The sequence below is a fragment of the Somniosus microcephalus genome, unplaced genomic scaffold (assembly GCF_052327205.1).
Source record: "Somniosus microcephalus isolate GS21.2 unplaced genomic scaffold, FLI_Smic_1.0 scaffold1198, whole genome shotgun sequence".
NCBI classification, from domain to species: domain Eukaryota; kingdom Metazoa; phylum Chordata; class Chondrichthyes; order Squaliformes; family Somniosidae; genus Somniosus; species Somniosus microcephalus.
The window spans coordinates 16892-44601 of NW_028226385.1; the positions used below are offsets into that span (position 1 = coordinate 16892).

The 27710-nt window shown below is 53.0% G+C and overlaps 1 protein-coding gene across 1 annotated transcript; it reads left to right on the forward strand.

Moving 5' to 3' along the window:
* Nucleotides 1-1231: 1231 nt before the first annotated feature.
* On the forward strand, nt 1232-27530 carry LOC147080706 (zinc finger protein neuro-d4-like). Its single transcript, XM_085981104.1, has 7 exons — nt 1232-1339; nt 11271-11431; nt 20346-20453; nt 24648-24775; nt 25121-25210; nt 26004-26082; nt 27352-27530. Exons 2-7 carry the CDS (start codon nt 11347-11349, stop codon nt 27528-27530), a joined length of 669 nt encoding a protein of 222 aa, XP_085837230.1. The 5' UTR covers nt 1232-1339; nt 11271-11346.
* Nucleotides 27531-27710: the final 180 nt, after the last annotated feature.

The window sequence follows — 27710 nt, forward strand, 5'->3', positions numbered from 1 at the left end:
TCGGGGGTGTGTGTGTGTCGGGGGGTGTGTGTGTGTCGGGGTGTGTGTGTGTCGGGGGGTGTGTGTGTGTGTCGGGGGGTGTGTGTGTGTCGGGGTGTGTGTGTGTGTGTCGGGGGGTGTGTGTGTCGGGCTGTGTGTGTGTCGGGGTGTGTGTGTGTCGGGGGGTGTGTGTGTGTCGGGGTGTGTGTGTGTCGGGGTGTGTGTGTGTCGGGGTGTGTGTGTGTGTCGGGGTGTGTGTGTGTCGGGGGGTGTGTGTGTGTGTCGGGGGGTGTGTGTGTGTCGGGGTGTGTGTGTGTGTGTCGGGGGGTGTGTGTGTCGGGCTGTGTGTGTGTCGGGCTGTGTGTGTGTCGGGGTGTGTGTGTGTGTCGGGGGGGTGTGTGTGTCGGGGGGGGTGTGTGTGTCGGGGGGTGTGTGTGTGTCGGGGTGTGTGTGTCGGGGTGTGTGTGTGTGTCAGGGTGTGTGTGTGTCGGGGTGTGTGTGTGTGTCGGGGTGTGTGTGTCGGGGTGTGTGTGTGTCGGGGTGTGTGTGTGTCGGGGTGTGTGTGTGTGTTGGGGGGTGTGTGTGTGTCGGGGTGTGTGTGTTGGTGTGTGTGTCGGGGTGTGTGTGTGTCGGGGTGTGTGTCGGTGTGTGTGTGTCGGGGTGTGTGTGTGTCGGGGTGTGTGTGTGTCGGGGTGTGTGTGTGTCGGGGTGTGTGTGTGTGTCGGGGTGTGTGTGTGTGTCGGGGGGTGTGTGTGTGTCGGGGTGTGTGTGTGTCGGGGTGTGTGTGTGTGTCGGGGGGGTGTGTGTGTCGGGGTGGGTGTGTGTGTCGGGGTGTGTGTGTGTGTAGGGGTGTGTGTGTGTGTCGGGGTGTGTGTGTGTGTCGGGGTGTGTGTGTGTGTGTGTCGGGGTGTGTGTGTGTGTCGGTGGGTGTGTGTGTCGGTGTGTGTGTGTGTGTCGGGGTGTGTGTGTGTGTCGGGGTGTGTGTGTGTGTGTCGGTGTGTGTGTTGGTGTGTGTCGGGGGGTGTGTGTCGGTGTGTGTGTGTCGGGGTGTGTGTGTGTGTCGGTGTGTGTGTTGGTGTGTGTGTGTGTTGCCAGCTCTCCCGGAGTGGCCTGGAGGCTCCAGGAATTAACGATTACTCTCCGGGAGACTGCTGCCTGTAATCCATGATATACATCATTGGAGCATTAATCACATTCTTTTTATTGACCCTTTATAAATGTGTTGGAGACGTGACGGGGCAGGGTGCTGTTTGACCGGGTGCGGCGGGAGATCAAGTGATGAAACATTCAGGAACACGTCCAAGCAGAGTTGGCAGCCCGAGTGCGAAGCCTTGGACTCAGCCCACAGCTCTTTGGCTGGGTCAGTGACCAGACGTGAATCGTTCCCGTGGAATTTCAATTCCACTGATTTTCTCTTCTCCCTCCCCTCTCCTCGGAGGGCTAAACGCCTCTCCTTGGGCACTGGTTCCAGGGGTACCCGTCCGCCCTCCAGTGCCCCCGCCTCCCCCCAAGTTGTCGTCGTCGATGCTTGAACCTTGCGGGTGAGTGTTGGCCGGCTATTTGGCCATAGGAGCATCACCGCCAAGCTTGCTCCCGCCCTCGCTCCGACCTTTGCCCCCCTGGCACTATCCAGCAAGGGTCACTGGATGGCCATTCGGAAGGGGCAACCTGGCTGATTTTTTTCTTTTCTTTTCAGGCCTAACCCTGGGGCACTGTGGCTAGTCAGAGTGTCGCTACATTACAACTGCACTTCAAAAGTACTTCATTGGCTGTAAAGCGCTTTGGGACGTTCTGAGGTCGTGAAAGGCGCTATAGAAATGCAAGTCTTTCTTTCTACCACGACCTTTTTAAAAAATTCATTAACGGGATGTGGGCATCGCTGGCAAGGCCAGCATTTATTGCCCATCCCTAGTTGCCCTTGAGAAGGTGGTGGTGAGCCGCCTTCTTGAACCGCTGCAGTCCGTGTGGTGAAGGTGCTCCCACAGTGCTGTTAGGGAGGGAGTTCCAGGATTTTGACCCAGCGACGATGAAGGAACGGCCGATATATTTCCAAGTCAGGATGGTTTGTGACTTGGAGGGGAACTTGGAAGTGGTGGTGTTCCCATGCGCCAGCTGCCCCTTGTCCTTCTAGGTGGAAGAGGCCGCGGGTTTGGGAGGTGCTGCCGAAGAAGCCTTGGCGAGTTGCTGCAGTGCATCTTGTAGCTGGTACACACTGCAGCCACGGTGCGCCGGTGGTGGAGGGAGTGAATGTTTAAGGTGGTGGATGGGGTGCCAATCAGGTGGGCTGCTTTGTCCTGGATGGTGTTGAGCTTCTTGAGTGTTGTTGGAGCTGCACTCATCCAGGCAAGTGGAGAGTATTCCATCACACTCCTGACTTGTGCCTTGTAGATGGTGGAAAGGCTTTGGGGAGTCAGGAGGTGAGACACTCACCGCAGAATACCCAGCCTCTGAGCTGCTCTTGCGGCCACGGTATTTATGTGGCTGGTCCAGTTGAGTTTTTGACCCGTGATCAGCTAACTCAACGAGGGCGGGGCAATTGAACCTGGGACCATCCTGTCCTTTGCGGCTCAGTAACTCTGCCTCAACCAGCTGGGCCACTTTCTGAAAGGTGTCCTCAAATCCGTTGATTTAGAATTCAGTGTCGAGCAGAATCATCTGGCACAAGCTGTCACACCAGCGATGGTGTGACGCAGGAGTTATCACAAGTTACAGTGTGCAAAAAAAGTGAGGTAATGTATGAAAGGAGCTTAAAGGCATTGCCTCTTAAAGGAGCAGGTTTTATATGTTAGTGGCAAAAAAAAAGACTTCTTAAGCACGGTGGCATAGTGGTTAGCACTGTTGCCTCACAGCGCCAGAGACCCGGGTTCGAATCCGGCCTCGGGCGACTCTCTGTGTGGAGTTTGCACATTCTCCCCGTGTTTGCGTGGGTTTTCTCCGGGTGCTCCGGTTTCCTCCCACAGTCCAAAGATGTGCGGGTTAGGTTGATTGGCTATGATAAATTGACCCTTAGTGTTAGGGGGATTAAATACGTGGGGTTACGGGGATAGGGTGGGATATGTGTTGGTGTAGGGGTTACGAGGATAGGGTGGGATATGTGTCAGTGCAGGCTCGATGGGCCGAAATGGCCTCTATCTGCACTGTGGGGTTTCTGTGATTCTGTGAACACCATATCACATCTCTTAGCCCCCATCATATACAGTGACTTACTCTGAAGTGTGGTGGTCGCTATAGAACGGACTTGCATTTCTGTAGCACCTTTCACGACCACCGGACGTCTCAAAGCGCTTTACAGCCAATGAAGTACTTTTTGAAGTGTAGTCACTGTTGTAATGTGGGAAACGTGGCAGCCAATTTGCGCACAGCAAGCTCCCACAAACGGCAATGTGATAATGACCAGATCATCTGTTTTTTAGTGATGTTGATTGAGGGATAAATATTGGCCCCAGAACACCGGGGAGAACTCCCCCCTGCTCTTCTTCGAAATAGTGGCTGTGGGATCTTTTATGTCCACCTGAGAGAGCAGATGGGGCCTCAGTTTTAATGTCTCATCTGAAAGACGGCACCTCTGACAGTGCTGCACTCCCTCAGCGCTGCAAGTGTCAGTCTGGATTTTTGTGCTCAAGTCTCTGGAGTGGGACTTGAACCCACAACCTTCTGACTCAGAGGAGAGTGTGCTGCCCACTGAGCCACGGCTGACACCTAGGCAAGTTTAATGTTTGCCACCCTCTCCATTAGTTTGTCCTGCTCCCTCCCAGCCACATCACTCTGCACACCACTGATTTTCCCTGCCTTGCCTTGGGATTCGCCATGTGGACAACAGGGATGGGGTGACATCACTAAAGCAGATGATCCGGTCATTATCACGTTGCTGTTAGTGGGAGCTTGCTGTGCACAAATTGGCTCTCGCTGTTACCACATTACAACAATGACTACACCTCAAAAAATACTTTGTTGGCTGTAAAGCACTTTGGGATGTCCTGAGGTGGTGAAAGGCCCTTTAGAGATGCAAGTCTTTCTTTCATAATGGGCGGTACGTTTAACCTGCTGAGCCATGGAGAGAGCTTGAACGCCCCTTCCCTTAAAGCTCACCCATTGGGTGGTGCTGGGCATCACTGGGGGAACGGAGCAGGCAGGAATCACTGCAGTCAGTACGTGTGTCCATCTCGTGCGCGCTCTCTCTCTCTCTCTCCATGTGCACCTTTCATCTCCGCCACACACTGCGATTCGGGCAGTGTTTCGCTTACCCCTCCCCCTCCTCTCCCCTCCCCTGCTCCTCCCCCACCCTCTTCCCCTCATCTCCCCTCCACCCCCCCTCCGCCCAGAGTCTGAGGTCTCATTCAGACATATATGTGAAATCTGTCTTTCTGCAAAGCTTTTTTTCTTGTCTGCATTTCGATTGAATTGCTAAGTGAATGATTACATGGGCTGCAGTTTAAAAAAAAAAAAAAAATCTTTCCCAGATGCTTATCTATGAACCTGGTTTCGACACAAGTCCAGGTCCCAAACGGGTTGGCAGGCCCTGTCTCTGTTTATTGGGGTTCGGCTCTGTGCGGAATAATTAAGACAAATTTTTTACGAACCAATTCTCCTTAAATGTTTTAACCGTCTGTACATCTGGGCTGCACATGTGCAGTATCGTGGAGCCATTTTAAGCTATAAGATACAGAGAGGGCAAAATGTCTGACCTGAAACGATGCAGTATTGCTGTAGAAGTTACGCCAACAACAACTTGCATTTATATAGCGCCTTTAATGGAGTAAAGCGTCCCAAGGCGCTTCACAGCAGCGATTATCAAACAAAATTAGACACCGAGCCACACCTAAGGAGATATTAGGACAGGTGACCAAAAGCTTGGTCAATGAGGTCAGTTTTAAGGAGCGTCTTAAAGGAGGAGAGAGAGGCGGAGAGGTTTAGGGAGGGAATTCCAGAGCTTGGGGCTGAAATCACAGCCGCCAATGGCGGAGCGATTAAAATCGGGGATACACTAGAGGCCAGAGTTGGAGGAGCGCAGAGTTCTCGGAGGGTTGTAGGCAATGTTCCCTCTAATTTTTTTTCCGGGCGCGTGGTCCCTTTAACTGGCTGCGCGGCCCGTTCAAATTTCCGCGCATTTGCGTTTTTTTCCCCCATTTGTAAAGTCGGCAAGCGGGCTTGCGTGGAGGAGCAGCTTAACGGGAGCATTGAGTTGTAGGGCTGGAGGAGGTTACAGAGGTAGGGAGGCGGGGGGGGGGGGGTGAGGGCCGTGGAGGGATTTGAACACAAGACTGAGAATTTTAACTTTGAAGCGTTACCGGACCGGGAACCAATGTGAGCACAGGGGGGGGTGATCAGAGTGTGGATCAGGCTCCTTTACAGCCCGGCTCGGTTAGTAGAATTCTAGAATGATACAGCACAGGAGGAGGCCATTCGGCCCATCGTGCCTGTGTCGGCTTGGTGGTAAAGCTACCCAATTAATCCCACTCCCCCCCCTGGTGGCACTCCTGTTCCCGAGTCGGGGGATTTCTGGGTTCAAGCCCCACTCGAGAGCCTGAGTCCATTTCAGATTGCCAGCATCCGCAGTATTTTGCTGTTGTATTAGAGGTTAAAATCAAGCCTGTCTCTTGCAGTGATTGGGGTGGATGTTAAAGATCCCACGGCACTGTTCGAAGGAGAGTAGGGAGGTCGCCTGCTCTCCAGGCCAATGTTCCTTCCTCAACCAGCACCAGCATTAAAAAAAAACCAAACTGACTGGTCGTTTATCTCATTGCTGATTGTGGGATCTTGCTCTGCCCATTATCGCTGCTGTGTTCACCTGCACAAGAACCTCCGCATAATTCAATGCATTAAAAGCTCTTTGAGATTATCTTTTTCATTCTCGCGAATTGGGCGTCGTTAGCAAGGCCAGCATTTATTGCCCATACGTAGTTGCCCCTTGAAAAGGTGGTGGTGAGCCGCCTTCTTGAACCGCTGCAGTCCGTGTGGCGAAGGTGCTCCCACAGTGCTGTTAGGGAGGGAGTTCCAGGATTTTGACCCAGCGACGATGAAGGAACGGCCGATATATTTCCAAGTCAGGATGATGTGTGACTCGGAGGGGAACTTGGAGGTGGTGGTGTTCCCATGCGCCTGCTGCCCTTGTCCTTCTGGGTGGTAGAGGTCGCGGGTTTGGGAGGTGCTGCCGAAGAAGCCTTGGCGAGTTGCTGCAGTGCATCTTGTAAATGGTACACACTGCAGCCACGGTGCGCCGGTGGTGGAGGGAGTGAATGTTTAAGGTGGTGGATGGGGTGCCAATCAAGCGGGCTGTTTATGGGAGAAGTGATAAGGCGCTATATAAATGCACATCTTTCTTTTTGTTTCTGTGTACTCTGAATACACAGAGTGAACTATATGGACAGAGAGACAGTTTCCACTTGTGGGGAAGAGCAAAACTAGAGGCCATTAATGTAAGCTAGTCACCAAGAAATCCAATAGGGAATTCAGAAGAAACCTCTTCACCCAGAGAGTGGTGAGAATGTGGAACTCGCTACCACAGGGAGTGGTTGAGGCGAATACTATAGATGCATTTAAGAGGAAGCTTGATAAGCACTTGAGGGAGAAGGGAATAGAGGGTTATGCTGATTTTTTTTAGTGATGTTGATTGAGGGCTAAATATTGGGCCCAGGACACCGGGGAGAACTCCCCTTGCTCTTCTTCGAAATAGTGGCTGTGGGATCTTTTATGTCCACCTGAGAGAGCAGACGGGGCCTCAATTCAACGTCTCATCTGAAAACGGCACCTCTGACAGTGCGGCACTCCCTCAGCGCTGCGCTGGGAGTGTCAGCCTGGCCCTTTGTGCTCCAGTCTCTAGAGTGGGGACTGGGCATTGCTGTGGCCCTTCCCCCCCGCCCGCTGCCCCCTCACCTGCGATCAGCACAGGCTTTCTAGTGTGTCGGGGCTCAGTACCACGCCGGACCGGCCTGTTCGACCGGGAGAGGCGTCGGCAGACGTTTAGCTTATAAACGGCCGCCTTGATGGCCGATTCTGTGAACTGTGCCCGAGAACGGCAGCGGGGTCTCGAGGTGACGGCAAGTTCCGTAAAGCGGAACAAGGAGTCGCGAAAAAAACCAAAACGAATCTGCTGAAGGTTTTGGTGGCCCGTCATTTGGTGTCCTGGCTTCAGGAAGGCGAGATCCCGAATTAGTTGGGACACAGAAGATAAAAAAAATAAGCTGCGTGTAAAATGAGGCAGAGCATTGATTCCTCACATCTATTTACTCAATATAATCTAATCAGCAGCACCGCCTGACTTTATTGACCATGTAAAATCGGCTCCTTTGTACTGTCTCCGCTTGTGGCTGTGTGGTTCAATACACTATCCAATGGCAGCCCTGAGCAGAGTGAGTCCCAGGTTCGGGTTCTGGCCTGTATTGCGTTAGCTGACCTTAGCCGAGGCGGGGGTGAGGGGTGAAGGGTGAGGGGTGAAGGGCTGCCGTATAAAAAGACTTGCATTTCTACAGCGCCTTTCACGACCACCGGACGTCCCAAAGCGCTTTACAGCCAATGAAGTACTTTTTGAAGTGTGGTCACTGATTTAATGTGGGAAACGTGGCAGCCAATTTGCGCACAACAAGCTCCCACAAACAGCAATGTGATAATGACCAGATCATCTGTTTTAGTGATGTTGGTTGAGGGATAAATATTGGCCCCAGGACACCGGGGAGAACTCCCCTGCTCTTCTTCGAAATAGTGGCCGTGGGATCTTTTACATCCACCCGAGAGAGCAGACGGGGCCTCGGTTTAACGTCTCATCCGAAAGACGGCACCTCCAACAGTGCGGCACTCCCTCAGCACTGCACTGGGAGTGTCGGCCTGGATTTTTGTGTTCAAGTCTCTGGAGTGGGGACTGGAACCCACGACCTCCTGACTCAGAGGCGAGAGTGCTGCCCACTGAGCCAGGGCTGAAACATGCAGCGTCAGGCTCAGTGTACTTGACCCAGGCAGGAGGCAGGGTAATCGGAGACCCCGACTTCTGATCGCAATCCGATGACCGCCCGCCCACCTCCCCCATCCTTGCTTGAATGTGTGTGTGAGCATGAGATGAGGCCAGGCTAGGAGATGAAACACACCGTGGTTGAGATGCCCGCCAGGTGGCTCAAGATTGGTGCCCGATGGGTGAGGAACTGTATCCCCACTTTCAGGAGGAGAACAGAGAAAATTGGGGGCGTACAGGTGCCAGGCGTGTCTCAGAGTGTCGCTCTCTCGCCTCTGAGTCAGAAGGTCGTGGGTTCAAGTCCCATTCTCAGAGACTTGAGCACATAAAGCTAGGCTGACGCTCCCAGTGCAGTACTGAGGGAGTGCCGCACTGTCGGAGGTGCCGTCTTTCGGATGAGACGTTAAACCGAGGCCCCGTCTGCTCTCTCGGGTGGATGTAAAAGATCCCACGGCCATTATTTCGAAGAAGAGCAGGGGAGTTCTCCCCGGTGTCCTGGGGCCAATATTTATCCCTCAACCAACGTCACTAAATCATTTATTTCAATGTTGCTTCGTGGGACCTTGCTGTGCGCAAATTGGATGTAACTCGCTCCCGGGTACGTGTTATTTTAAGTGTCCCAATTCCGCTGATGATTTCACTCTGAGATAATTCTGCAGTAGCGATGAAAGATGAAGATTCTTAATGCTTGAATGAAGGCGATGGGTGTGGGGATGGTGGAGTTGACGTGACGCGGGCAATGGGTCTGGGGATGGTGGAGTTGGTGTGACACGGGCGATGGGTCTGGGGATGGTGGAGTTGGTGTGACACGGGCGATGGTTCTGGGGATGGTGGAGTTGACGTGACGCAGGCGATGGTTCTGGGGATGGTGGAGTTGACGTGACGCAGGCGATGGTTCTGGGGACGGTGGAGTTGGTGTGAGGCGGGCGATGGTTCTGGAGATGCTTGAGTTGGTGTGAGGCGGGCGATGGGTCTGGGGATGGTGGAGTTGGTGTGAGGCGGGCGATGGGTCTGGGGATGGTGGAGTTGGTGTGAGGCGGGCGATGGGTCTGGAGATGGTGGAGTTGACATGACGCGGGCGATGGGTCTGGGGACGGTGGAGTTGGTGTGACGTGGGCGATGGGTCTGGGGACGGTGGAGTTGGTGTGACGTGGGCGATGGGTCTGGGGATGGTGGAGTTGGTGTGACGCGGGCGATGGGTCTGGGGACGGTGGAGTTGGTGTGACGTGGGCGATGGGTCTGGGGACGGTGGAGTTGGTGTGACGCGGGCGATGGGTCTGGGGACGGTGGAGTTGGTGTAACGCGGGCAATGGGTCTGGGGATGGTGGAGTTGGTGTGAGGCGGGCGATGGGTCTGGGGATGGTGGAGTTGGTGTGACGCGGGCGATGGGTCTGGGGACGGTGGAGTTGATGTGAGGCGGGCGATGGGTCTGGGGACGGTGGAGTTGGTGTGACGCGGGCGATGGGTCTGGGGACGGTGGAGTTGGTGTGACGCGGGCGATGGGTCTGGGGATGGTGGAGTTGGTGTGAGGCGGGCGATGGGTCTGGGGATGGTGGCGTTGGTGTGACGCGGGCGATGGGTCTGGGGATGGTGGAGTTGGTGTGAGGCGGGCGATGGGTCTGGGGATGGTGGAGTTGGTGTGACGCGGGCGATGGGTCTGGGGATGGTGGAGTTGGTGTGAGGCGGGCGATGGGTCTGGGGATGGTGGAGTTGGTGTGACGCGGGCGATGGGTCTGGGGATGGTGGAGTTGGTGTGAGGCGGGCGATGGGTCTGGGGACGGTGGAGTTGGTGTGACGCGGGCGATGGGTCTGGGGATGGTGGAGTTGGTGTGAGGCGGGCGATGGGTCTGGGGATGGTGGAGTTGGTGTGACACGGGCGATGGGTCTGGGGATGGTGGAGTTGGTGTGAGGCGGGCGATGGGTCTGGGGACGGTGGAGTTGGTGTGAGGCGGGCGATGGGTCTGGGGATGGTGGAGTTGGTGTGACGCGGGCGATGGGTCTGGGGACGGTGGAGTTGGTGTGACGCGGGCGATGGGTCTGGGGATGGTGGAGTTGGTGTGAGGCGGGCGATGGGTCTGGGGATGGTGGAGTTGGTGTGACGCGGGCGATGGGTCTGGGGACGGTGGAGTTGGTGTGACACGGGCGATGGGTCTGGGGACGGTGGAGTTGATGTGAGGCGGGCGATGGGTCTGGGGACGGTGGAGTTGGTGTGACGCGGGCGATGGGTCTGGGGACGGTGGAGTTGGTGTGACGCGGGCGATGGGTCTGGGGACGGTGGAGTTGGTGTGAGGCGGGCGATGGGTCTGGGGATGGTGGAGTTGGTGTGAGGCGGGCGATGGGTCTGGGGATGGTGGAGTTGGTGTGAGGCGGGCGATGGGTCTGGGGATGGTGGAGTTGGTGTGACGCGGGCGATGGGTCTGGGGACGGTGGAGTTGGTGTGACACGGGCGATGGGTCTGGGGACGGTGGAGTTGATGTGAGGCGGGCGATGGGTCTGGGGACGGTGGAGTTGATGTGAGGCGGGCGATGGGTCTGGGGACGGTGGAGTTGGTGTGACGCGGGCGATGGGTCTGGGGACGGTGGAGTTGGTGTGACGCGGGCGATGGGTCTGGGGACGGTGGAGTTGGTGTGAGGCGGGCGATGGGTCTGGGGACGGTGGAGTTGGTGTGACACGGGCGATGGGTCTGGGGACGGTGGAGTTGGTGTGACGCGGGCGATGGGTCTGGGGACGGTGGAGTTGGTGTGACACGGGCGATGGGTCTGGGGACGGTGGAGTTGGTGTGAGGCGGGCGATGGGTCTGGGGACGGTGGAGTTGGTGTGACACGGGCGATGGGTCTGGGGACGGTGGAGTTGGTGTGACGCAGGCGATGGTTCTGGGGACGGTGGAGTTGGTGTGACACGGGCGATGGGTCTGGGGACGGTGGAGTTGGTGTGACGCGGGCGATGGGTCTGGGGACGGTGGAGTTGGTGTGACGCGGGCGATGGGTCTGGGGACGGTGGAGTTGGTGTGACGCGGGCGATGGGTCTGGGGACGGTGGAGTTGGTGTGAGGCGGGCGATGGGTCTGGGGACGGTGGAGTTGGTGTAACGCGGGCGATGGGTCTGGGGACGGTGGAGTTGGTGTGACGCGGGCGATGGGTCTGGGGACGGTGGAGTTGGTGTGAGGCGGGCGATGGGTCTGGGGACGGTGGAGTTGGTGTAACGCGGGCGATGGGTCTGGGGACGGTGGAGTTGATGTGATGCAGGCGATGGTTCTGGGGACGGTGGAGTTGGTGTGACGCGGGCGATGGTTCTAGAGATGTTTGAGTTGACGTGACGCTAACGCATTCTCCTTTCTTTCCCGCTCGCAGGCTGGGCGAGGATTTCTACCGCGAGGCGATCGAGCACTGCCGTAGCTACAATGCGCGCCTGTGCGCTGAGCGGAGCATGCGCCTCCCCTTCCTGGACTCCCAGACAGGTGTCGCCCAGAACAACTGCTACATCTGGATGGAGAAGACCCACCGAGGCCCAGGCACGTGTTTGGTTCGGGAGGGGGCGGCGGCGCGGCGTGAGATTTTAATGCCGCAACAGTGACTAGACTTCAAATAGAGCTTCATTGGCTGTAAAGCACTTTGGGACACCCCGAGGTCGTGAAAGGCGCTATAGAAATGCAACTCTTTCCTTCTTTCCTTCCTTCTTTCTGTCCTTCCTTCCTCCTTTCCTTCTTTTCTTCTTTTGTTTTTCTTTCTGTCCTTCCTTCCTTCCTTCCTCCTTTCCTTCTTTTGTTTTTTCTTTCTTTCTGTCCTTCCTTCCTTCTTTCTTCCTTTCCTTCTTTCGTTTTTTCTTTCTTTCTGTCTTTCCTTCCTTCCTTCTCTCTCTTGAGCAACTGTTACAGACAGTGAGGGTGATGGCACACAGTGGCCTGGTGCTGGGCGGCGAAGGAGTTAATTTGGTGCAGTGCTCGTGTGTAATATTTTTATGGGCTGCAGCATTTCTGTATCGCTGCACAAACTGATTGGAATGAAACTCCAAGCCAAGTCGCGGGGTCTGGAATCGAGGCTAATCCTGAAATGAGCAGGGATTAAGCACTGATTATATATGGATAGAGTTATATATAGATTAGGAGTGGACGTCCCATGATAAATAGGATGATGACAGAAGCATTAAAGCACAATGTATCATTCTGGTGTGAAGCTGGAGCTGTGTTTAAGGAGGCTCTCTGGGACCAGAAGATCTAATTGCTGCAATTAAGTGTTGCTCAAGCTCCGCGTCTGAGTTCTGCACCCGGGCTCCGACTCCGAGCTCCACCTCCGAGCTCCGGGCTCCGAGCTCCACCTCTGAGCCCGGGCTCCACCTCCAAGCTCCGCGCCCGGGCTCCGGCTCCAAGCTCCACCTCCGAGCTCCGCGCCCGGGCTCAACGTCCGAGCTCCGCGCCTGGGCTCCGGCTCCGAGCTCCGCGCCCAGGCTTGACGTCCAAGTTCACTCCGAGCTTAATTGGTCTTTGGTTCAGGGAGCTTTGAAGATTAGAATGCAACAGTTTCAGTTTGCAGCTCAGAAAGCCTCCGGTGTTTTAAGATTATTTTTGCATCTGTTACAAGGTGCAATGTGACGCACCGTTTGTAGTATATTCCTAGCCGATTTCCCGTGACATTGTCACAGGACAGGATCGTTAAGCTACATCATGCACAGTGTCTGCATCTGCTGCTAATATAAAGCACGTCCCTTTAGGGCCTCAAGATCCTAATGTCTCCGATAACTTGAGCTCATCCAAAACTCATCTGCCCCGTATCCCAACTCGCACCGAGTCCCGTTCACCCCTCACCCCTGAGCTCGCTGACCTACATTGACTCCCGGTTCAGCAACGCCTCGATTTTATAATTTTCATCCTTGCGTTCAAATCCTTCCATGGTCTCACCCCTCTCCCTATCTCTGCAACCTCCTCCAGCCCTACAACCCTCCGAGATCCCTGCGCTCCTCCAATTCTGACCTCTTGAGCATCCCCGGTTTCCATCTCTCCACCATTGGCGGCCGTGCCTTCAGCCGCCTGAGCCCCAAGCTCTGGAATTCCCACCCTAAACCTCTCCGCCTCTCTCTCCTCCTTTAAGACGCTCCTTAAAACCTCCCTCTTTGACCAAGCTTTAGGTCACCTATGCTAATATCTCCTTTTGTGGCTCGGTGTCAAATGATGTCTGTTAATGCCCCTGTGAAGCTCCTTGGGATGTTTTACTACATTAAAGGCGTTATATAAATGCACGTTGTTTGCTGTTCTTAAGTTAACATTGGCTCTTCGGTAAATGCTGGGTGAGGTCATTCGGAGCTCAATTGCTGCAAGTTAGAGTCTGGCTTTGTTTGTCTTTTTCTTAAATGTGATTGGTGAGGTCAATTAGGAAGCAGGAGATATTGTCTGTTCTGGAGAGTTTGTGTAGATTCCAAATGAGGGCTTGCGTTTCTTTATAGAGTGTGACAGACAGGAAATGCACACTAAGCATGCCATCTTTATATACATATATTCTTAGTTTTACAGACAGCTATACTATACATAACGTTGAAAGTGGCACACCTTACCCCTCCCTGTGCCATGTTTTTTGAGTCGCATTTTTAATATCGATGGTTGTAATGTGTAACCGTATGTCAATATGTCACTATTTTATAATGGGAAAACCCTATGTCAACATTTGCTTGTCACACTGTTATGACAGACCTCCTGCCACTAGGTGGCTTTGTTGTACCTCCCTATTCCCATCTGCTCACAGACCTGTTTCTATTTGTTCCTCATTTTAGGCCCCATTTCAGGTCCTTCCATGACCCTCACTTCCCACTCGCTGTACTCCTGCACTCCCAGTCCTGTCTACCTCACTTCTCACTACACTCCCAGGCTGTCTCTGGGCCCACCCCGTTGCTCCATAGCGGTCTCCATACCCAAGAAAGGATATACTTGCCATAGAGGGAGTGCAGCGAAGGTTCACCAGACTGATTCCTGGGATGGCAGGACTGTCTTATGAGGAGAGATTGGGTCGACTAGGCCTGTATTCACTAGAGTTTAGAAGAATGATAGGGGATCTCATTGAAACGTATAAAATTCTGACCGGGCTAGACAGACTGGATGCAGGGAGGATGTTTTCCCTGGCTTGGGGGGTCTAGAACGAGGGGTCACAGTCTCAGGATACGGGGTTGATTGGCTATGATAAATTGACCCTTAGTGTTAGGGGGATTAAATACATGGGGTTACGGGGATAGGGTGGGATATGTGTTGGTGTAGGGGTTACGGGGATTGGGTGGGATATGTGTCGGTGCAGGCTCGATGGGCCGAAATGGCCTCTATCTGCACTGTGGGGTTTCTGTGATTTCTGTCTGTGATTTAGGACTGAGAGGAGGAGAAATTTCTTCACTCAGAGGGTAGTGAAGCTGTGGAATTCTCTACCACAGAAGGCTGTGGAGACCAAGTCACTGAATATATTTAAGAAGGAGATGGATTTCTAGACACAAAAGGCATCGGGGGATATGGGGAGAGAGCGGGAATATGGTATTGAGATAGAGGATCAGCCATGATCATATTGAATGGCGGAGCAGGCTCGAAGGGCCGAATGGCCTACTCCTGCTCCTATTTTTCTATGTTTCTATAGCTTTCTCCTGCCCTCGTGACCCTTTCTGCCTCTCGTCTCTCCGCCCTCGGGCCACCCCGGCGCACTTCAAGCCCGTGCCCTTTGCTCCTTCCTTGGTTTATTAATTACTCCCCTCGCCGTTTCGTATTTAATTAATTCTCCCGTAGTTGACGGGAGGCCGAGTCACCTCTGTTAAAACAGAGAGATATGAAAAGAATCACACGGGTAGGAGGCAGTTTCAAACGCAGCTCTTTAAAAGAAATTCCAGAGAAATTAATATAGTTTCCTTCTTTTGTTTGGCCGCCTCCGTGTCATTTAATTAAGTCTGTCTGTCACTGCTTTTATTTAACTAATTCATCGCGCTATTCTTTTAATTTAATTCTTACTGCTGGCCTTTTTAAAAATATCATTAATTCCTCCCACTCGCCTTCACACCAACACCGAGCAGTCAGGACCTTGCTTTGCAAGTGTTTGATCCACAGAATAAAACTCTTTGTAAAGTTATTGATCTGCGGCTGTTTGACTTGTAAACGCGTGTTTGCTGTTCCTTAACTCATTCCTCCCGCTGTAGAGCCTCCCGTTTTCCTGAATAAAACAGGCTCCAGCGTCCCTCGCAACCAAAATTCCGGACACCGTCCTCATTGGCCCTCGCCGCCCCCCACCCCTCCCTATCTCTGTCACCTCCTCCAGCCCTACAACCCTCCGAGATCTCTGCCCTCCTCCAATTCTGGCCTCTGGGATGAGAGGGTCATCCTATGAGGGGAGATTGAGTAGATTGGGCCTATACTCCTTAACCGGGTAGATGCAGGGAGGATGTTTCCCCTGGTTGGAGCGTCTAGAGCCAGGGGGCATAATCTCAGGATAAGGGGTTGGCCACTTAGGACTGAGATGAGGAGAAATTTCTTCACTCAGAGGTTTGTGAATCTTTAGGATTCTCTACCCCAGAGGGCTGCGGATGCTGAGTCATTGAGTATATTCAAGGCTGAGATCGCTAGATTTTTGGACTCTAGGGGGATGGAAGGATATGGAGATCAGGCGGTAAAGTGGAGTTGAGGTCAAAGATCAGCCATGATCTTATTGAATGGCGGAGCAGGCTCAAGGGGCCGAATGGCCGACTCCTGCTCCTATATCTTATGTTCTTGCGCATTCCCTGATTTCTTTTCCATCGCCCCACCATTGGTGGCCCTAAGCTCTAGAATTCCTTCCCTAAACACCTCCGCCTCCTACGTTTATGTTCGGTGGCCGGGCTCGCAAGCGTAGAGTGCCCGTTGCCCGTGGATCCCGTACCGCGCCGCACTGTGTGTCAGTGAGGTGGGGCGGGGGGAGGAGAAAGGAATTGAAAACCAGACAAGGAACAAAATCGTTCGAAAAAGAATTAATATAAAACCTCCATCAGAATAATGATTGATATTTTTCCTCTGCCAATTCAGTAATTTGAGTTCTAATCTCCAACAAGGTGCTGTTGTTACGTACCTTAGTCGTCAGGCCCTTGGTTACCAAGATGGCTGCCTGATGACCTCCCCCCTCAGGGTCGTGGATTCACCCTCTGGTGACCTTTACTGTCTCTTATGTTTTGAGCCTTCGTCCCCATCAGCCTGGGTTAGAGTCAAACTGAGGGGGGAGGTGAAAGGGGGTCCGTGTTGTGACACACGCTAATTTACCGCAATTAAACGCTCGGCTCCTGTCGAGCCGTACCTGAGAGGTCGGAGGTCGGCATCAGGTTGGTGTCGACAAGCGATGTGCATCTTTAACTGGTTTTTTAATGAAAGGAAAGGGAGATGCATCAAGCGGGTAATTTGATTTCTCCCGAAGTGCAGATCTGACTGGCCGGCTCGCAGTACAAATGTGGATGGATGTTGCCACTGGGAGCTGAGGAAAAAACCCCCTAAAATAAATTCCCAATCCACACGCTGGAGCAGATGTTCCGAGGAGAGCCCAGATCAGCCCCCACCCATCCAGCTCCCAACTTCCGATCTTGAAAATAGACCTCCCATCGAGAGACGGGGCAATAGAGCAGTGCGCTTAACAGGACAGGACGTGGCTGCAGTGTTGAACTGCAGCAACTCGCCAAGGCTTCTTCCCCAGCACCTCCCAAACTCCCCATCTCCACCACCTAAATAACAACAGAAAACGCTGGAAAAACTCAGCAGGCCAGGCAACATCCGTGGAGAGAGAAATAGAGTCAACGTTTCAGGTCGAAACCCTTCTACAGAACTGAGAGAAAAGGCAGGAAATGAAACAAAAGGCAGTTTGGGGGCTGGGAAAAGGGGGAGGGGATGAAATTAGAGACATTAAGAGATATTCAAGGTGAGATGAGATGGTAATAGGACAGGTAAAGAAACAAACAATGGCTCTAGATGAAGTGTGAAATGCGCTGGCAGAGTGAAAGACAGTTGCCATGTGGGAGAGAGGGGAAAAAAAGGGAAAAGTCACAAACCAAAAGTGTGGATAAAAAATATAAAAATATAATAGGGGCTGAGGTTATGATCTGAAATTGTTGAACTCGATATTGAGTCCGGAAGACTGTAAAGTGCCTAATTGGAAGATGAGGTGCTGTTCCTCGAGCTTACGCTGAGCTTCCGTGGAACAATGCAAGAGGCCGCAGACGGTAAGGTCTGAATGGGAGTGGAACAGTGAATTGAAATGACAGACGACCTAGACCTCCACCACCTAGAAGGACAAGGGCAGCACCACCTCCAAGTTCCCCTCCAAGTCACACACACCATCCTGACTGAGTATATTAGCTGTTCCTTCATCGTCACTGGGTCAAAATCCTGGAACTCCCTCCCTAACAGCACCGTGGGAGCACCTTCACCACACGGACTGCAGCGGTTCAAGAAGGCGGCTCACCACCACCTTCTCAAGGGCGATTAGGGATGGGCAATAAATGCTGGCCTTGCCAGCGACGCCCACATCCCATAAACAAATAAGGACAGGACGTGTGCCTACATCAAGGAACATATGAACAGGAGGAGGCCATTCAGCTCCTCGAGCCTGTTCCACCATTCAATTAGATCATGGCTGATCTGTATCTTAACTCCATCCACCCGCCTTGGTTCCATATCCCTTAATACCCCTTACCCAACAAAAATCTATCAATCTCAGTTTTGATATTTTCAATTGACCCCCCCAGCCTCAACAGCTTTTTGGGGGAGAGAGCTCCAGATTTCCACTACCCTTTGTGTGAAGAAGTGACATCACCCCTGACCGGCCTGGCTCTAATTTTAAGTTTATGACCCCTTGTTCTGGACTCCCCCCACCAGAGGAAATAGTTTCTCTCTATCGACCCGATCAACTACTTTAATCGTCTTAAACACCTCAATTAGATCACCTCCTTAATCTTCTATACTAAGCAAAGAACAATAGGGTCACTCCTGGTGGTAAACTAAAGGAGACCCTGGATATTTGGAGTGAAGAGGCTCGAGACCATGGAGCCAATGGCATGCTCTGTACCAGGTCCAGCAGTAACCTGCCCGCTAAGGCTATAGGGCACAGGTCTTGTAGGGTGCTGTGCCCATCGAGGGCTTAAAGCACAGCACCTGAATTGACAAAATGGTCAGAAAAAAAATGGAGCTGTGCAGTCATAAGGAATCCCGTTCACCCATCGCCCCTGTGCTCGCTGACCTACACTGGTTCCCAGTCCGACAATTTAAAATTCTCATCCTTGTGTTCAAATCTATCCATGGCCTCGCCCCCCCCTCCCTGTCTCTGTAACCTCCTCCAGTCCCACAACCCTCCGGGATCTCCGCGCTCCTCCAATTCTGGCCTCTTGCGCATCCCCCGATTTTCATCGCTCCACCATCGCTGGCCGTGCCTTCAGCTGCCTGGGCCCTGAGCTTTGGAATTCTCTCCCTAAACCTCTCTGCCTCGCTCTGCCCTCCTTTAAGACGCTCCTTAAAACCGACCTCTTTGACCGAGCCTCTGGCCACCTGCCCCAAGGTGCTGTACAGGAGCGATTATCAAACAAAATTTGACACCGAGCCACATAAGGGGATCTCCTTTAGTGACTCGGCATCACATTTTGTCTGATAATCGCTCCTGTGCAGCACCTTGTGATGTTTTACTACGTTAAAGGCGCTATATAAATGCAAGTTGTTGTTAAGTTAACATCGGTGGTGGGCAAATGTTGGGCGAGGTCATTCAGAGTTTGTAACACTGGGGGTTTGCAAACTGGCCCAGGGATTCCCCCAGACAGTTTGGGAGACTTGAGTTTGTCACTCAGCGTCATTGTTGCATTCTCTGTTTCTCGTCCCAGCCCCGATCCCATGCCCTCGTGCTGATTTTCCTCACTCCACTGACTGATCCATGTACCAAGTGTATATTTTGTCCCTTGCCAGGTTTATCTTCCTCATGACTGCACTTGTCGTAACACAGATTTGGTTGCAACCTGAACATCTATCAATAATCGTTAAAATGTTACATACATGCACGCCAGGGTTGCCAGCCCTCCGGGATTGGCCCTGGCGTCTCCAGGAATTGAAGATTAATCTTCAGGACACTGTCGCGAGAAAAATCATCTGGGCGATTAAAAAATTGTGTTTTTATTTTTTTTAATTCTTTGAACAATTTTCGTTTATTAGTTCTAAAAGTATTGTCGATGGGGGGTGGGAAATGGCTGCTTGACTGACAAAAGAATCAACCAATCGGGTAATGAACAGACCGCTTTCCGATTGGGCCGTGGGGAGGCGGGGTGCCGCGTGGAAGTACGTGCCGGGCGACCAATGGCGGGAGGGTGGGGGCAGGAGGTCATGTGATGAAACCCTCCAGGAATGCGTCCGACCCGAGTTGGTGACCCTCGAGCACATTTTGTCAGCCGCGGCTCAGTGGGTAGCACACTCGCCTCTGAGTCGGAAGGTCGTGGGTTCAAGTCCCACTCCAGAGACTTGAGCACAAAAATCTGGGCTGACACTCCCAGCGCAGTGCTGAGGGAGCGCCACACTGTCGGAGGGGCAGTACTGAGGGAGCGCCGCACTGTCGGAGGGTCAGTACTGAGGGAGCGCCGCACTGTCGGAGGGGCAGTACTGAGAGAGCGCCGCACTGTCGGAGGGGCAGTACTGAGGGAGTGCTGCACTGTCGGAGGGGCAGTACTGAGGGAGCGCCGCACTGTCGGAGGGGCAGTACTGAGGGAGCGCCGCACTGTCGGAGGGGCAGTACTGAGGGAGCGCCACACTGTCAGAGGGGCAGTACTGAGGGAGCGCCGCACTGTCGGAGGGGCAGTACTGAGGGAGCGCTGCACTGTCGGAGGGGCGGTACTGAGGGAGCGCTGCACTGTCGGAGGGGCAGTACTGAAAGAGCGCCGCACTGTCGGAGGGGCAGTACTGAGAGAGCGCTGCACTGTCGGAGGGGCAGTACTGAGGGAGCGCTGCACTGTCGGAGGGGCAGTACTGAAAGAGCGCCGCACTGTCGGAGGGGCAGTACTGAGGGAGTGCTGCACTGTTGGAGGTGTCGTCTTCAGATGAGACATTAAACCGAGGCCCTGTCTACTCTCTCAGGTGGACATAAAAGATCCCACGGCCACTATTTCGAAGAAGAGCAGGAGAGTTCTCCCCGGTGTCCTGGTCAATATTTATCCCTCAATCAACATCACTAAAAAACAGATTATCTGGTCATTATCGCATTGCTGTTTGTGGGAGCTTGCTGTGCGCAATTGGCTGCCACGTTTCCCACATTACAACAGCGACTACACTTCAAAAAGTGCTTCATTGGCTGTAAAGCACTTTGGGACATCCGGTGGTCGTGAAAGGCGCTGTATAAATGCAAGTCTGTCTTTTTTTCCTGTCTGCCATACTTCAGCCATCATGGAAATATCTAACCTCGAGTGGCCTGGTTCCTTGTCTCCTCTAGGGTTGGCCCCAGGACAGTTGTACACCTACCCGGCTCGCTGCTGGCGTAAGAAGAGGCGCCTGAATATCCTGGAAGACCCACGGCTAAGACCCTGCGAAATTAAACTAGGTAAACTTTTTTTGCTGTTTTATCTGCCCTCTAACCTGGGGCGGGGGGGTGCGGGGGGGAATTATTTAATGAATGAATTTATTTTTGTGAACATCTGTTATTTTTTTCCCCCCACCTGCGGGACGGGGAACAAGCAAGCGGCCTACTGTCAGGCCTGAGCCAGTGCTGGTCCTGAGCTGGTTGCTAGGAAACGCCTCAGGCCTAGTGTAATTTTTGTAAAATATACAGTAAAATAATTATTCATATATTATATCTATATTTTATGCTTCTCAGTACAAAAATATATTTATATTAAGAATCTTGTGGGACATGCGCTCCCTCTTGCCATGATTTTTGTTCGTGCTTTTCTGTCAACATTTACCATTGTAAATTGCAATGTCAACAATCACGGTGTAGTTCCAGGCTTTGGCCATTAGGTGACACTGTGGAGCAATTTTCAAAGCCTCTTTCTCAACTCTGTCGCCACCTTGTGTATGTGTGTATGTGTGTGTATATAAGAAAACATCGACTGATTGTGGCCATTTTACTCGTACAACAGTGCGCACAAGTCACACGACGCGGGTGACCGACGCGCCATTTTGTACAGCGAGACCTTTTGCACCGTTCGAACGTGGAAGGCTTGTCCCAGCTGGCGTTGCCCAGAGCCCCGTCTGTGCATGTCACGGAATGGCAGTCAACACGCCCGCAGCACTCCAGGGATGGGGGTGGGGGGGGGGGGCAGCGCACTGGTCGCGCCAACAGCGACCACCACCCCCCCAGAGTTTACAAAGGACTCGCGTTCTGCAGTTCCATCAGTCAGTCAAAAGTTCCCTCGGTAACGCTAATAAACAAGGCCTCATTTCTTTTCAGTAATAATAAGATTGTCCTGTCCGAGATCTTCATTTTCTTGCCAGAGGCTCAAAGGCAGCCATTCGCACCCAGTCGTCAGGTGGAAGTGCTGATTGCACTGTGACAGACTCGGTGCTGAAGGCATGAGGGACCAATAGTCTTGACGTCAGAAAATGCTGGAAAAACTCAGCAGGCCAGGCAACATCCGTGGAGAGAGAAACAGAGTCAACGTTTCAGGTCGAAACCCTTCGTCAGAACTGAGAAAAAAGCAGGAAATGAAACAGATTAAAAGGCCAGTTTGGGGGCTGGGAAATGGGGGATGAAAGAACAAAAGAGAAGTGAAGAGACATTAAGAGGTATTCAAAACCAGACGAGATGGTGATCGGACTAGTGGAGACAAAAGACGGCTCAGGTTAGGTGTGAAATGCGCTGGCAGAATGGGAGACAGCTGCCATGTGGGAGAGAGAAAAAGGGGGAAGGGCACAAAACAAAGGTGTGGATAAAAAATATATGTAAAAATGTAATAGGGGCCGAGGTTATGATCTGAAATTGTTGAACTCTATGTCGAGTCCTGAAGGCTGTAAAGTGCCTAATCGGAAGATGAGGTGCTGTTCCTCGAGCTTACGCTGAGCTTCCGTGGAACAATGCAAGAGGCCGCGGACGGTGAGGTCTGAGTGGGAATGGAGCGGTGAATTAAAATGACAGGCGACCGGAAGCTCGGGGTCACCCATAGTCTTGACATGTTGGCTCTGAACAGATTTCAACGTAACATGACGGCCATTAAAATGACTCTCTTCCCCCTCAAACAAAAGGTGTTGAGGTTGGGGTGGTGTCAATTGGAAATTGAGATTAATAGATTTTTGTTAGCCAAGTGCATTAAGGGATATGGAACCAAGGCGGGTAGATGGAGTTAAGATACAGATCAGTCTCTAGAAAAGGGAAGGCTGAGGCGGTGACCTGATTGAGGCCTTTAAAATGATGAAGGGGGTTCGATAGGGTAGACGTGGAGAAGGTGTTTCCACTTGTGGAGGGGAGACCAGAACTAGGGGATCATCAATATAAGACAGTCACTAATAAATCCAATAGGGAATTCAGGAGAAACTTCTTTCCCCAGAGAGTGGTGAGAATGTGGAACTCGCTGCCACAGGGAGTGGTTGAGGTGAATAGCAGAGATGCATTTAAGGGGAAGCTGGATAAACACATGAGGGAGAAAGGAATAGAAGGATATGGTGATGGGGTGAGATGAAGCAGGGTGGGAGGAGGCTCGTGTGGAGCATAAACACCGGCACGGACCGGTTGGGCCCAGTGGCTGTACCTTTAAGATCCGCTAGCAGCGACAGCAGGGTTGACGAGCTGAACGCTTTAGCAGATCATTGACAAATCCATTTGATTGATGAACCTTCCCAGAGCTCCCGATCAGTGCTTTACTTTCGAATTGATCAGCCAACTCTCCAGCCTGAAATCCAGTAGCCTGTCAGAATTGTGCGATTGTCACCCCTTTAAGAATGCCTGATTGGCGGTAATGAATTCTCCCTCGTCTCCTCGGGGACCTGAATAATAACCGATTGGTCGTTTAATTAATTGGACAGCGAATTAGCACCTCGTCCCCACTGACTAACTGCCAGTTAAAAGTTCACGTTTAAAGGCGAGGTGGTCAGGAATGACACACTCGGTGGAGAACTGTGTGCATTCAGGAGCCAAGTCCTTGCTGAATGTGTTACGAAAGAGGGTCAATGTCTTTTCCCAATCCTATTTCTCCTCCCCTCACGCCCCCACCTCCCCCATCCTCTCTTGAGCATTGGATTATGCTTCCACAGACCCCACTCATCTACCTACCTCAAGTGAATGCCCATTCTTGACTTGCCAGCCCAGACAGAGTGTGGACAGGCTGTTCGACTGTGGGGGCATCACCATTGAGCTATATCCTGTCACAAACTCAAGACTTTTGAGCCAGAATCACCACAGAGGGATCAGGGCCTCCCCCCCACCTCTGCTCCCCCCACCCACGCACACCCCCACCACCACCACCCCTTCCTCAACCTGCGGATGCTGAGGGCAGCTTTAGCTATGTGACTTGGCCGCTATGTGACTTGGCCACTATCTGGACCAGTCCTGGGAGTCACAGCTCGGGCCTTCCTGGTCTATGCTGCTCCCTATCTCTGTCGCCTCCTCCGGCCCCTACAACCCTCCGAGATCTCGGCGCTCCTCCAATTCTGGCCTCTTGCGCATCCCCGATTTTAATCGCTCCACCATTGGCGGCCGTGCCTTCAGCTGCCTGGGCCCCGAGCTCTGGAATTCCCTCCCTAAACCTCTCCGCCTCTCTACTTCTCATTCCTCCTTTAAGACGCTCCTTAAAACCTACCTCACCTGCCCTAATATTTCCTTATGTGGCCAAATTCTGTCTGATAATCGCTCCTGTGAAGCGCCTTGGGACGTATTGCTATGTTAAAGGCGCTATATAAATGCAAGTTGTTGTTGAATGATTCCAGGGCTCAGAGGGTTAAGTTATGAGGATGGGTTGCATAAACTCGGCTTGTATGCCCTCGAATATAGGAGATTGAGGGGTGATCTGTTCGAGATGTTTAAAATGTTAGAAGGATTCGATAGGTTAGATATGCAAAAAGGAGGAACGTAATTGTAAAATTAGAGCTGGCCGGTTTAGGAGGGAAATCAGGAAGCACTTTTTCACACAAAGGGTAGTGGAAATCTGGAACTCTTCCCCCAAAAGGCTGTGGATGCCGGGGGAAACTTGGAGCTTTCACGACTGAGATTGACAGATTTTTTGTCGGGTAAGGGTATCGAGGGTTGTGGAAGCAAGACAGGTAGATGGAGCGGAGCTACCGATCAGCCATGAGCTCATTGAATGGTGGAGCAGGCTGAGTTATAGAGTTATACAGCACAGAAAGAGGCCCTTCGGCCCATCGTGTCCACGCTGGCCATCAAGCCCCGTCTATTCTAATCCCATTTTCCAGCACTTGGTCCGTAGCCTTGTATGCTATGGCGTTTCAAGTGCTCATCTAAATGCTTCTTGAATGTTGTGAGGGTTCCTGCCTCTACCACCCTTTCAGGCAGTGAGTTCCAGATTCCAACCACCCTCTGGGTGAAAAAGTTTTCCCTCAAATCCTCTCTAAACCTCCTGCCCCTTACCTTGAAACTATGCCCCCTGGTTATGGGGGCTTGAGGTGGCTGAGTGGCCTCCTCCGGTCCCTGATGTTCCCAGAACATTTGAAGGGGCAAGAGTATGAACGCCTTGTTTCCATGGCGATTTCTACGGTAACGCCCAATCGCAGCGATGGCTCGGTACCAAGCCAAGGGGTTCGTCAGCATTGTGTCCAATGCTTTCCTTTCTGCGCCTTCTTTGCTCAGATACCGAGGTGCCCCTGAAGAAGGAGGGCCTGCTACCCGAGGGGCCGGCCTTAGAGGCTCTCCTGTGCGGAGAGGCGGTGGAGAAGAAGGCCGAGACTAAAGACGAGGAGAGCATCAGTGAATGCCAGGTGGGTGCTTCGGGAAAACACGTGGGGGGGGGGGGGGCAGGTTGGACGATTGGTGGCTTGACAATCCTGGAGTTGGGGGGGCGGAATAAAGGCTCCTCTTTTGACCGAGAGTCGAGAATCACCCAATCGGATAAAGGAGAAGGCTGTTCGCTTTCCCAATTGGCTGGGGGAGGGCGGGGCCTCGTGAGTATTGACGCGCCGGGTGACCAATGGTTGGAGGAGGGGGGGGTGCTGTCGTCTGATGGCGCCTTCAGGAAGATGTCGAACCAGAGTTGGCAAAGCTGACTGTCACCTCCCCTCAACAGCGCTCTCAAACCTGTTTTGTTTTTTTCCACCCCCCGCCAGAGGATTTTGGCGAGCGATTTTCCTCACGAAATCGAGACGGATGAACTGGAGGAAGACGCGCCGAAGCGGAAAAATAAAACCAAAGGAAGAGTGAGTTGTTTTCTTTATCGACGTCTGTGTCAATGGGCGGCTCCGCGATCAGTGTTCTTGGAAGGGGAGAGGGGCAAGCAGGCGTCGGCAGACGAGGCCCATCAGTCAACAGGGTGAAAGAAAGTCATGTGACTTCTGTCAGGGGAGGGCGTCTACTTGAGTCGGAGAGAAGCTGTGACACCAGTTTTGAGGGGAACAAGTTCACAGGGCTACGGGGAAAGAGCAGGTGGGGGTGGGATTAATTGGAGAGCTCTTTCAAAGAGCCGGCACAGGCACGATGGGCCGAATGGCCTCCTTCTGGGCTGTACGATTCTAAAAGTCTGTAAGGGGCTACGTATCGGGGCTTAAGATAATAGAATGACACAGCACAGAAGGAGGCCATTCGGCCCATCGTGCCTTTGATAAGCTCTCCAATTAGCCCCACTCCCCCCTGCTCTTTCCCCACAGCCCTGTAAACGTTTCCCCTTCAAGTAATTATCCAATTCCCTTTTGAAAGTTACTATTGAATCTGCTTTCAGGCAGCGCGTTCCAGATCACAACAACTCGCTGCGTAAAATAAATTCTCCTCGTCTCCCCCTCTGGCTCTTTTGCCAATCACCTTAAATCTGTGTCCTCTGGTTTCCGACCCTCCTGCCACTGGAAACAGTTTCTCCCCGTCTACTCTATCCAAACCCCTCATGATTTTGAACCTCTAGTAGATCTCCCCCCCCCCTTAACTGCCCCAAGGAGACTGTATAAGACAATAAGACTGTGTCAGAAAGGTAACTCCAGGCCCCTCTGCTATCTCTTCCAGACTTGTGGCATTGGAGGAATGAGAAAGAGGCAAGAGCCAACATCACTGGAGGACAGAGACAAGCCGTACGTCTGCGACAGTAAGTAGACTCCTTCATTGGAGGGTGGGGCATCACTCAGGGAGCGCTTTTCACCATCTCAGGACGTCCCAAAGCACTTTACACCGGTGAGGTACTTTTGAAGTGGAGTCACTGTTGTAATGTAGGAAATGCAGCAGCCAATTTGCGCACAGCAAGCTCCCACAAACAGCAATAAAGAAAGAAGAAAGACTTTCATTTTTACAGAGCCTTTCACGACCACCGGACGTCTCAAAGCGCTTTGCAGCCAATGAAGTACTTTTGAAGTGTAGTCACTGTTGTAATGTGGGAAATGATCAGATAATCTGTTTTAGTGACGTTTGATTGAGGGAGAAATATTGACCCCAGTACACCAAGGAGATCTCCCCTGCTCTTCTTTGAAGTGGCCATGGGATCTTTTACATCCACTCGAGAGGGCAGGCGCGGCCTCGGTTTAAACGTCTCATCTGAAAGACGGCACCTCCGACTGTGCAGCGCTCCCTCAGTACCGCCCCTCCGACAGTGCAGCACACCTCCACTACTGCCCCTCCGACAGTGCAGCGCTCCTTCAGTACTGCCCCTCCGACAGTGCAGCACTCCCTCAGTACTGCCCCTCCGACAGTGCGGCACTCCCTCAGTACTGCCCGTCCGACAGTGCGGCGCTCCCTCAGTACTGCCCCTCCGACAGTGCGGCGCTCCCTCAGTACTGCCCCTCCGACAGTGCAGCACACCCTCAGGTACTGCCCCTCCGACAGCGCAGCGCTCCCTCAGTACTGCCACTCCGACAGTGCGGCACTCCCTCAGTACTACCCCACCAACAGTGCGGCACTCCCTCAGTACTGCCCTCCCGACAGTGCGGCACTCCCTCAGTACTGCTCTCCCGACAGTGCGGCACTCCCTCAGTACTGCCCCTTCGACAGTGCGGCGCTCCCTCAGTACTGCCCCTCTGACAGTGCAGCGCTCCCTCAGTACTGCCCCTCCGACAGTGCGGCGCTCCCTCAGTACTGCCCCTCCGACAGTTGCAGCGCTCCCTCAGTTACTGCCCCTCCGACAGTGCGGCACTCCCTCAGTACTACACTGGAGTGTCGGTCTGGATTTATGCTTAAGTCTCTGGAGAAGGGACTTGAACCCACGACCTTCTGACTCCGAGGCGGGACAGCTACCCACTGGACCAGGGCCCAAGCGATTGAAAAGGATAAATATCTATGAGGAGGGTTGCTGTCTTTTGGTGTTTGGTCCCTGATGGTGTCGAAGCGACTAATGTCCTCTCCTCTTTTTCCTTTATGCGCGCAGTCTGTGGGAAGCGATACAAGAACCGGCCAGGCCTGAGCTACCACTACACTCACACTCACCTGGCGGAAGAAGAGGGGGAGGATGAGTTGGAACGACACACTCTACCCTTCCATCGGAAGAACAACCACAAACGTAAGCTGAAAAGTTCACTTCATGTGAAATCCTCGATGGTGGTGTAGTGCGGCGCTGTCTTGGTCAGTGCGCGGCCGTGGGATCAGGCCGCCCCCCTCCTCCCTCATGCCCCAGTAGACGGGGAGTCGCTGCTCTTTGTCGGTGAGGTAAATCGATCACTTCCCTTCGCTCGAAGGGGCGTGTGGGGCGGGCGGAGGATCGGTGCGTTGTAACAAGCGTCGCCAACT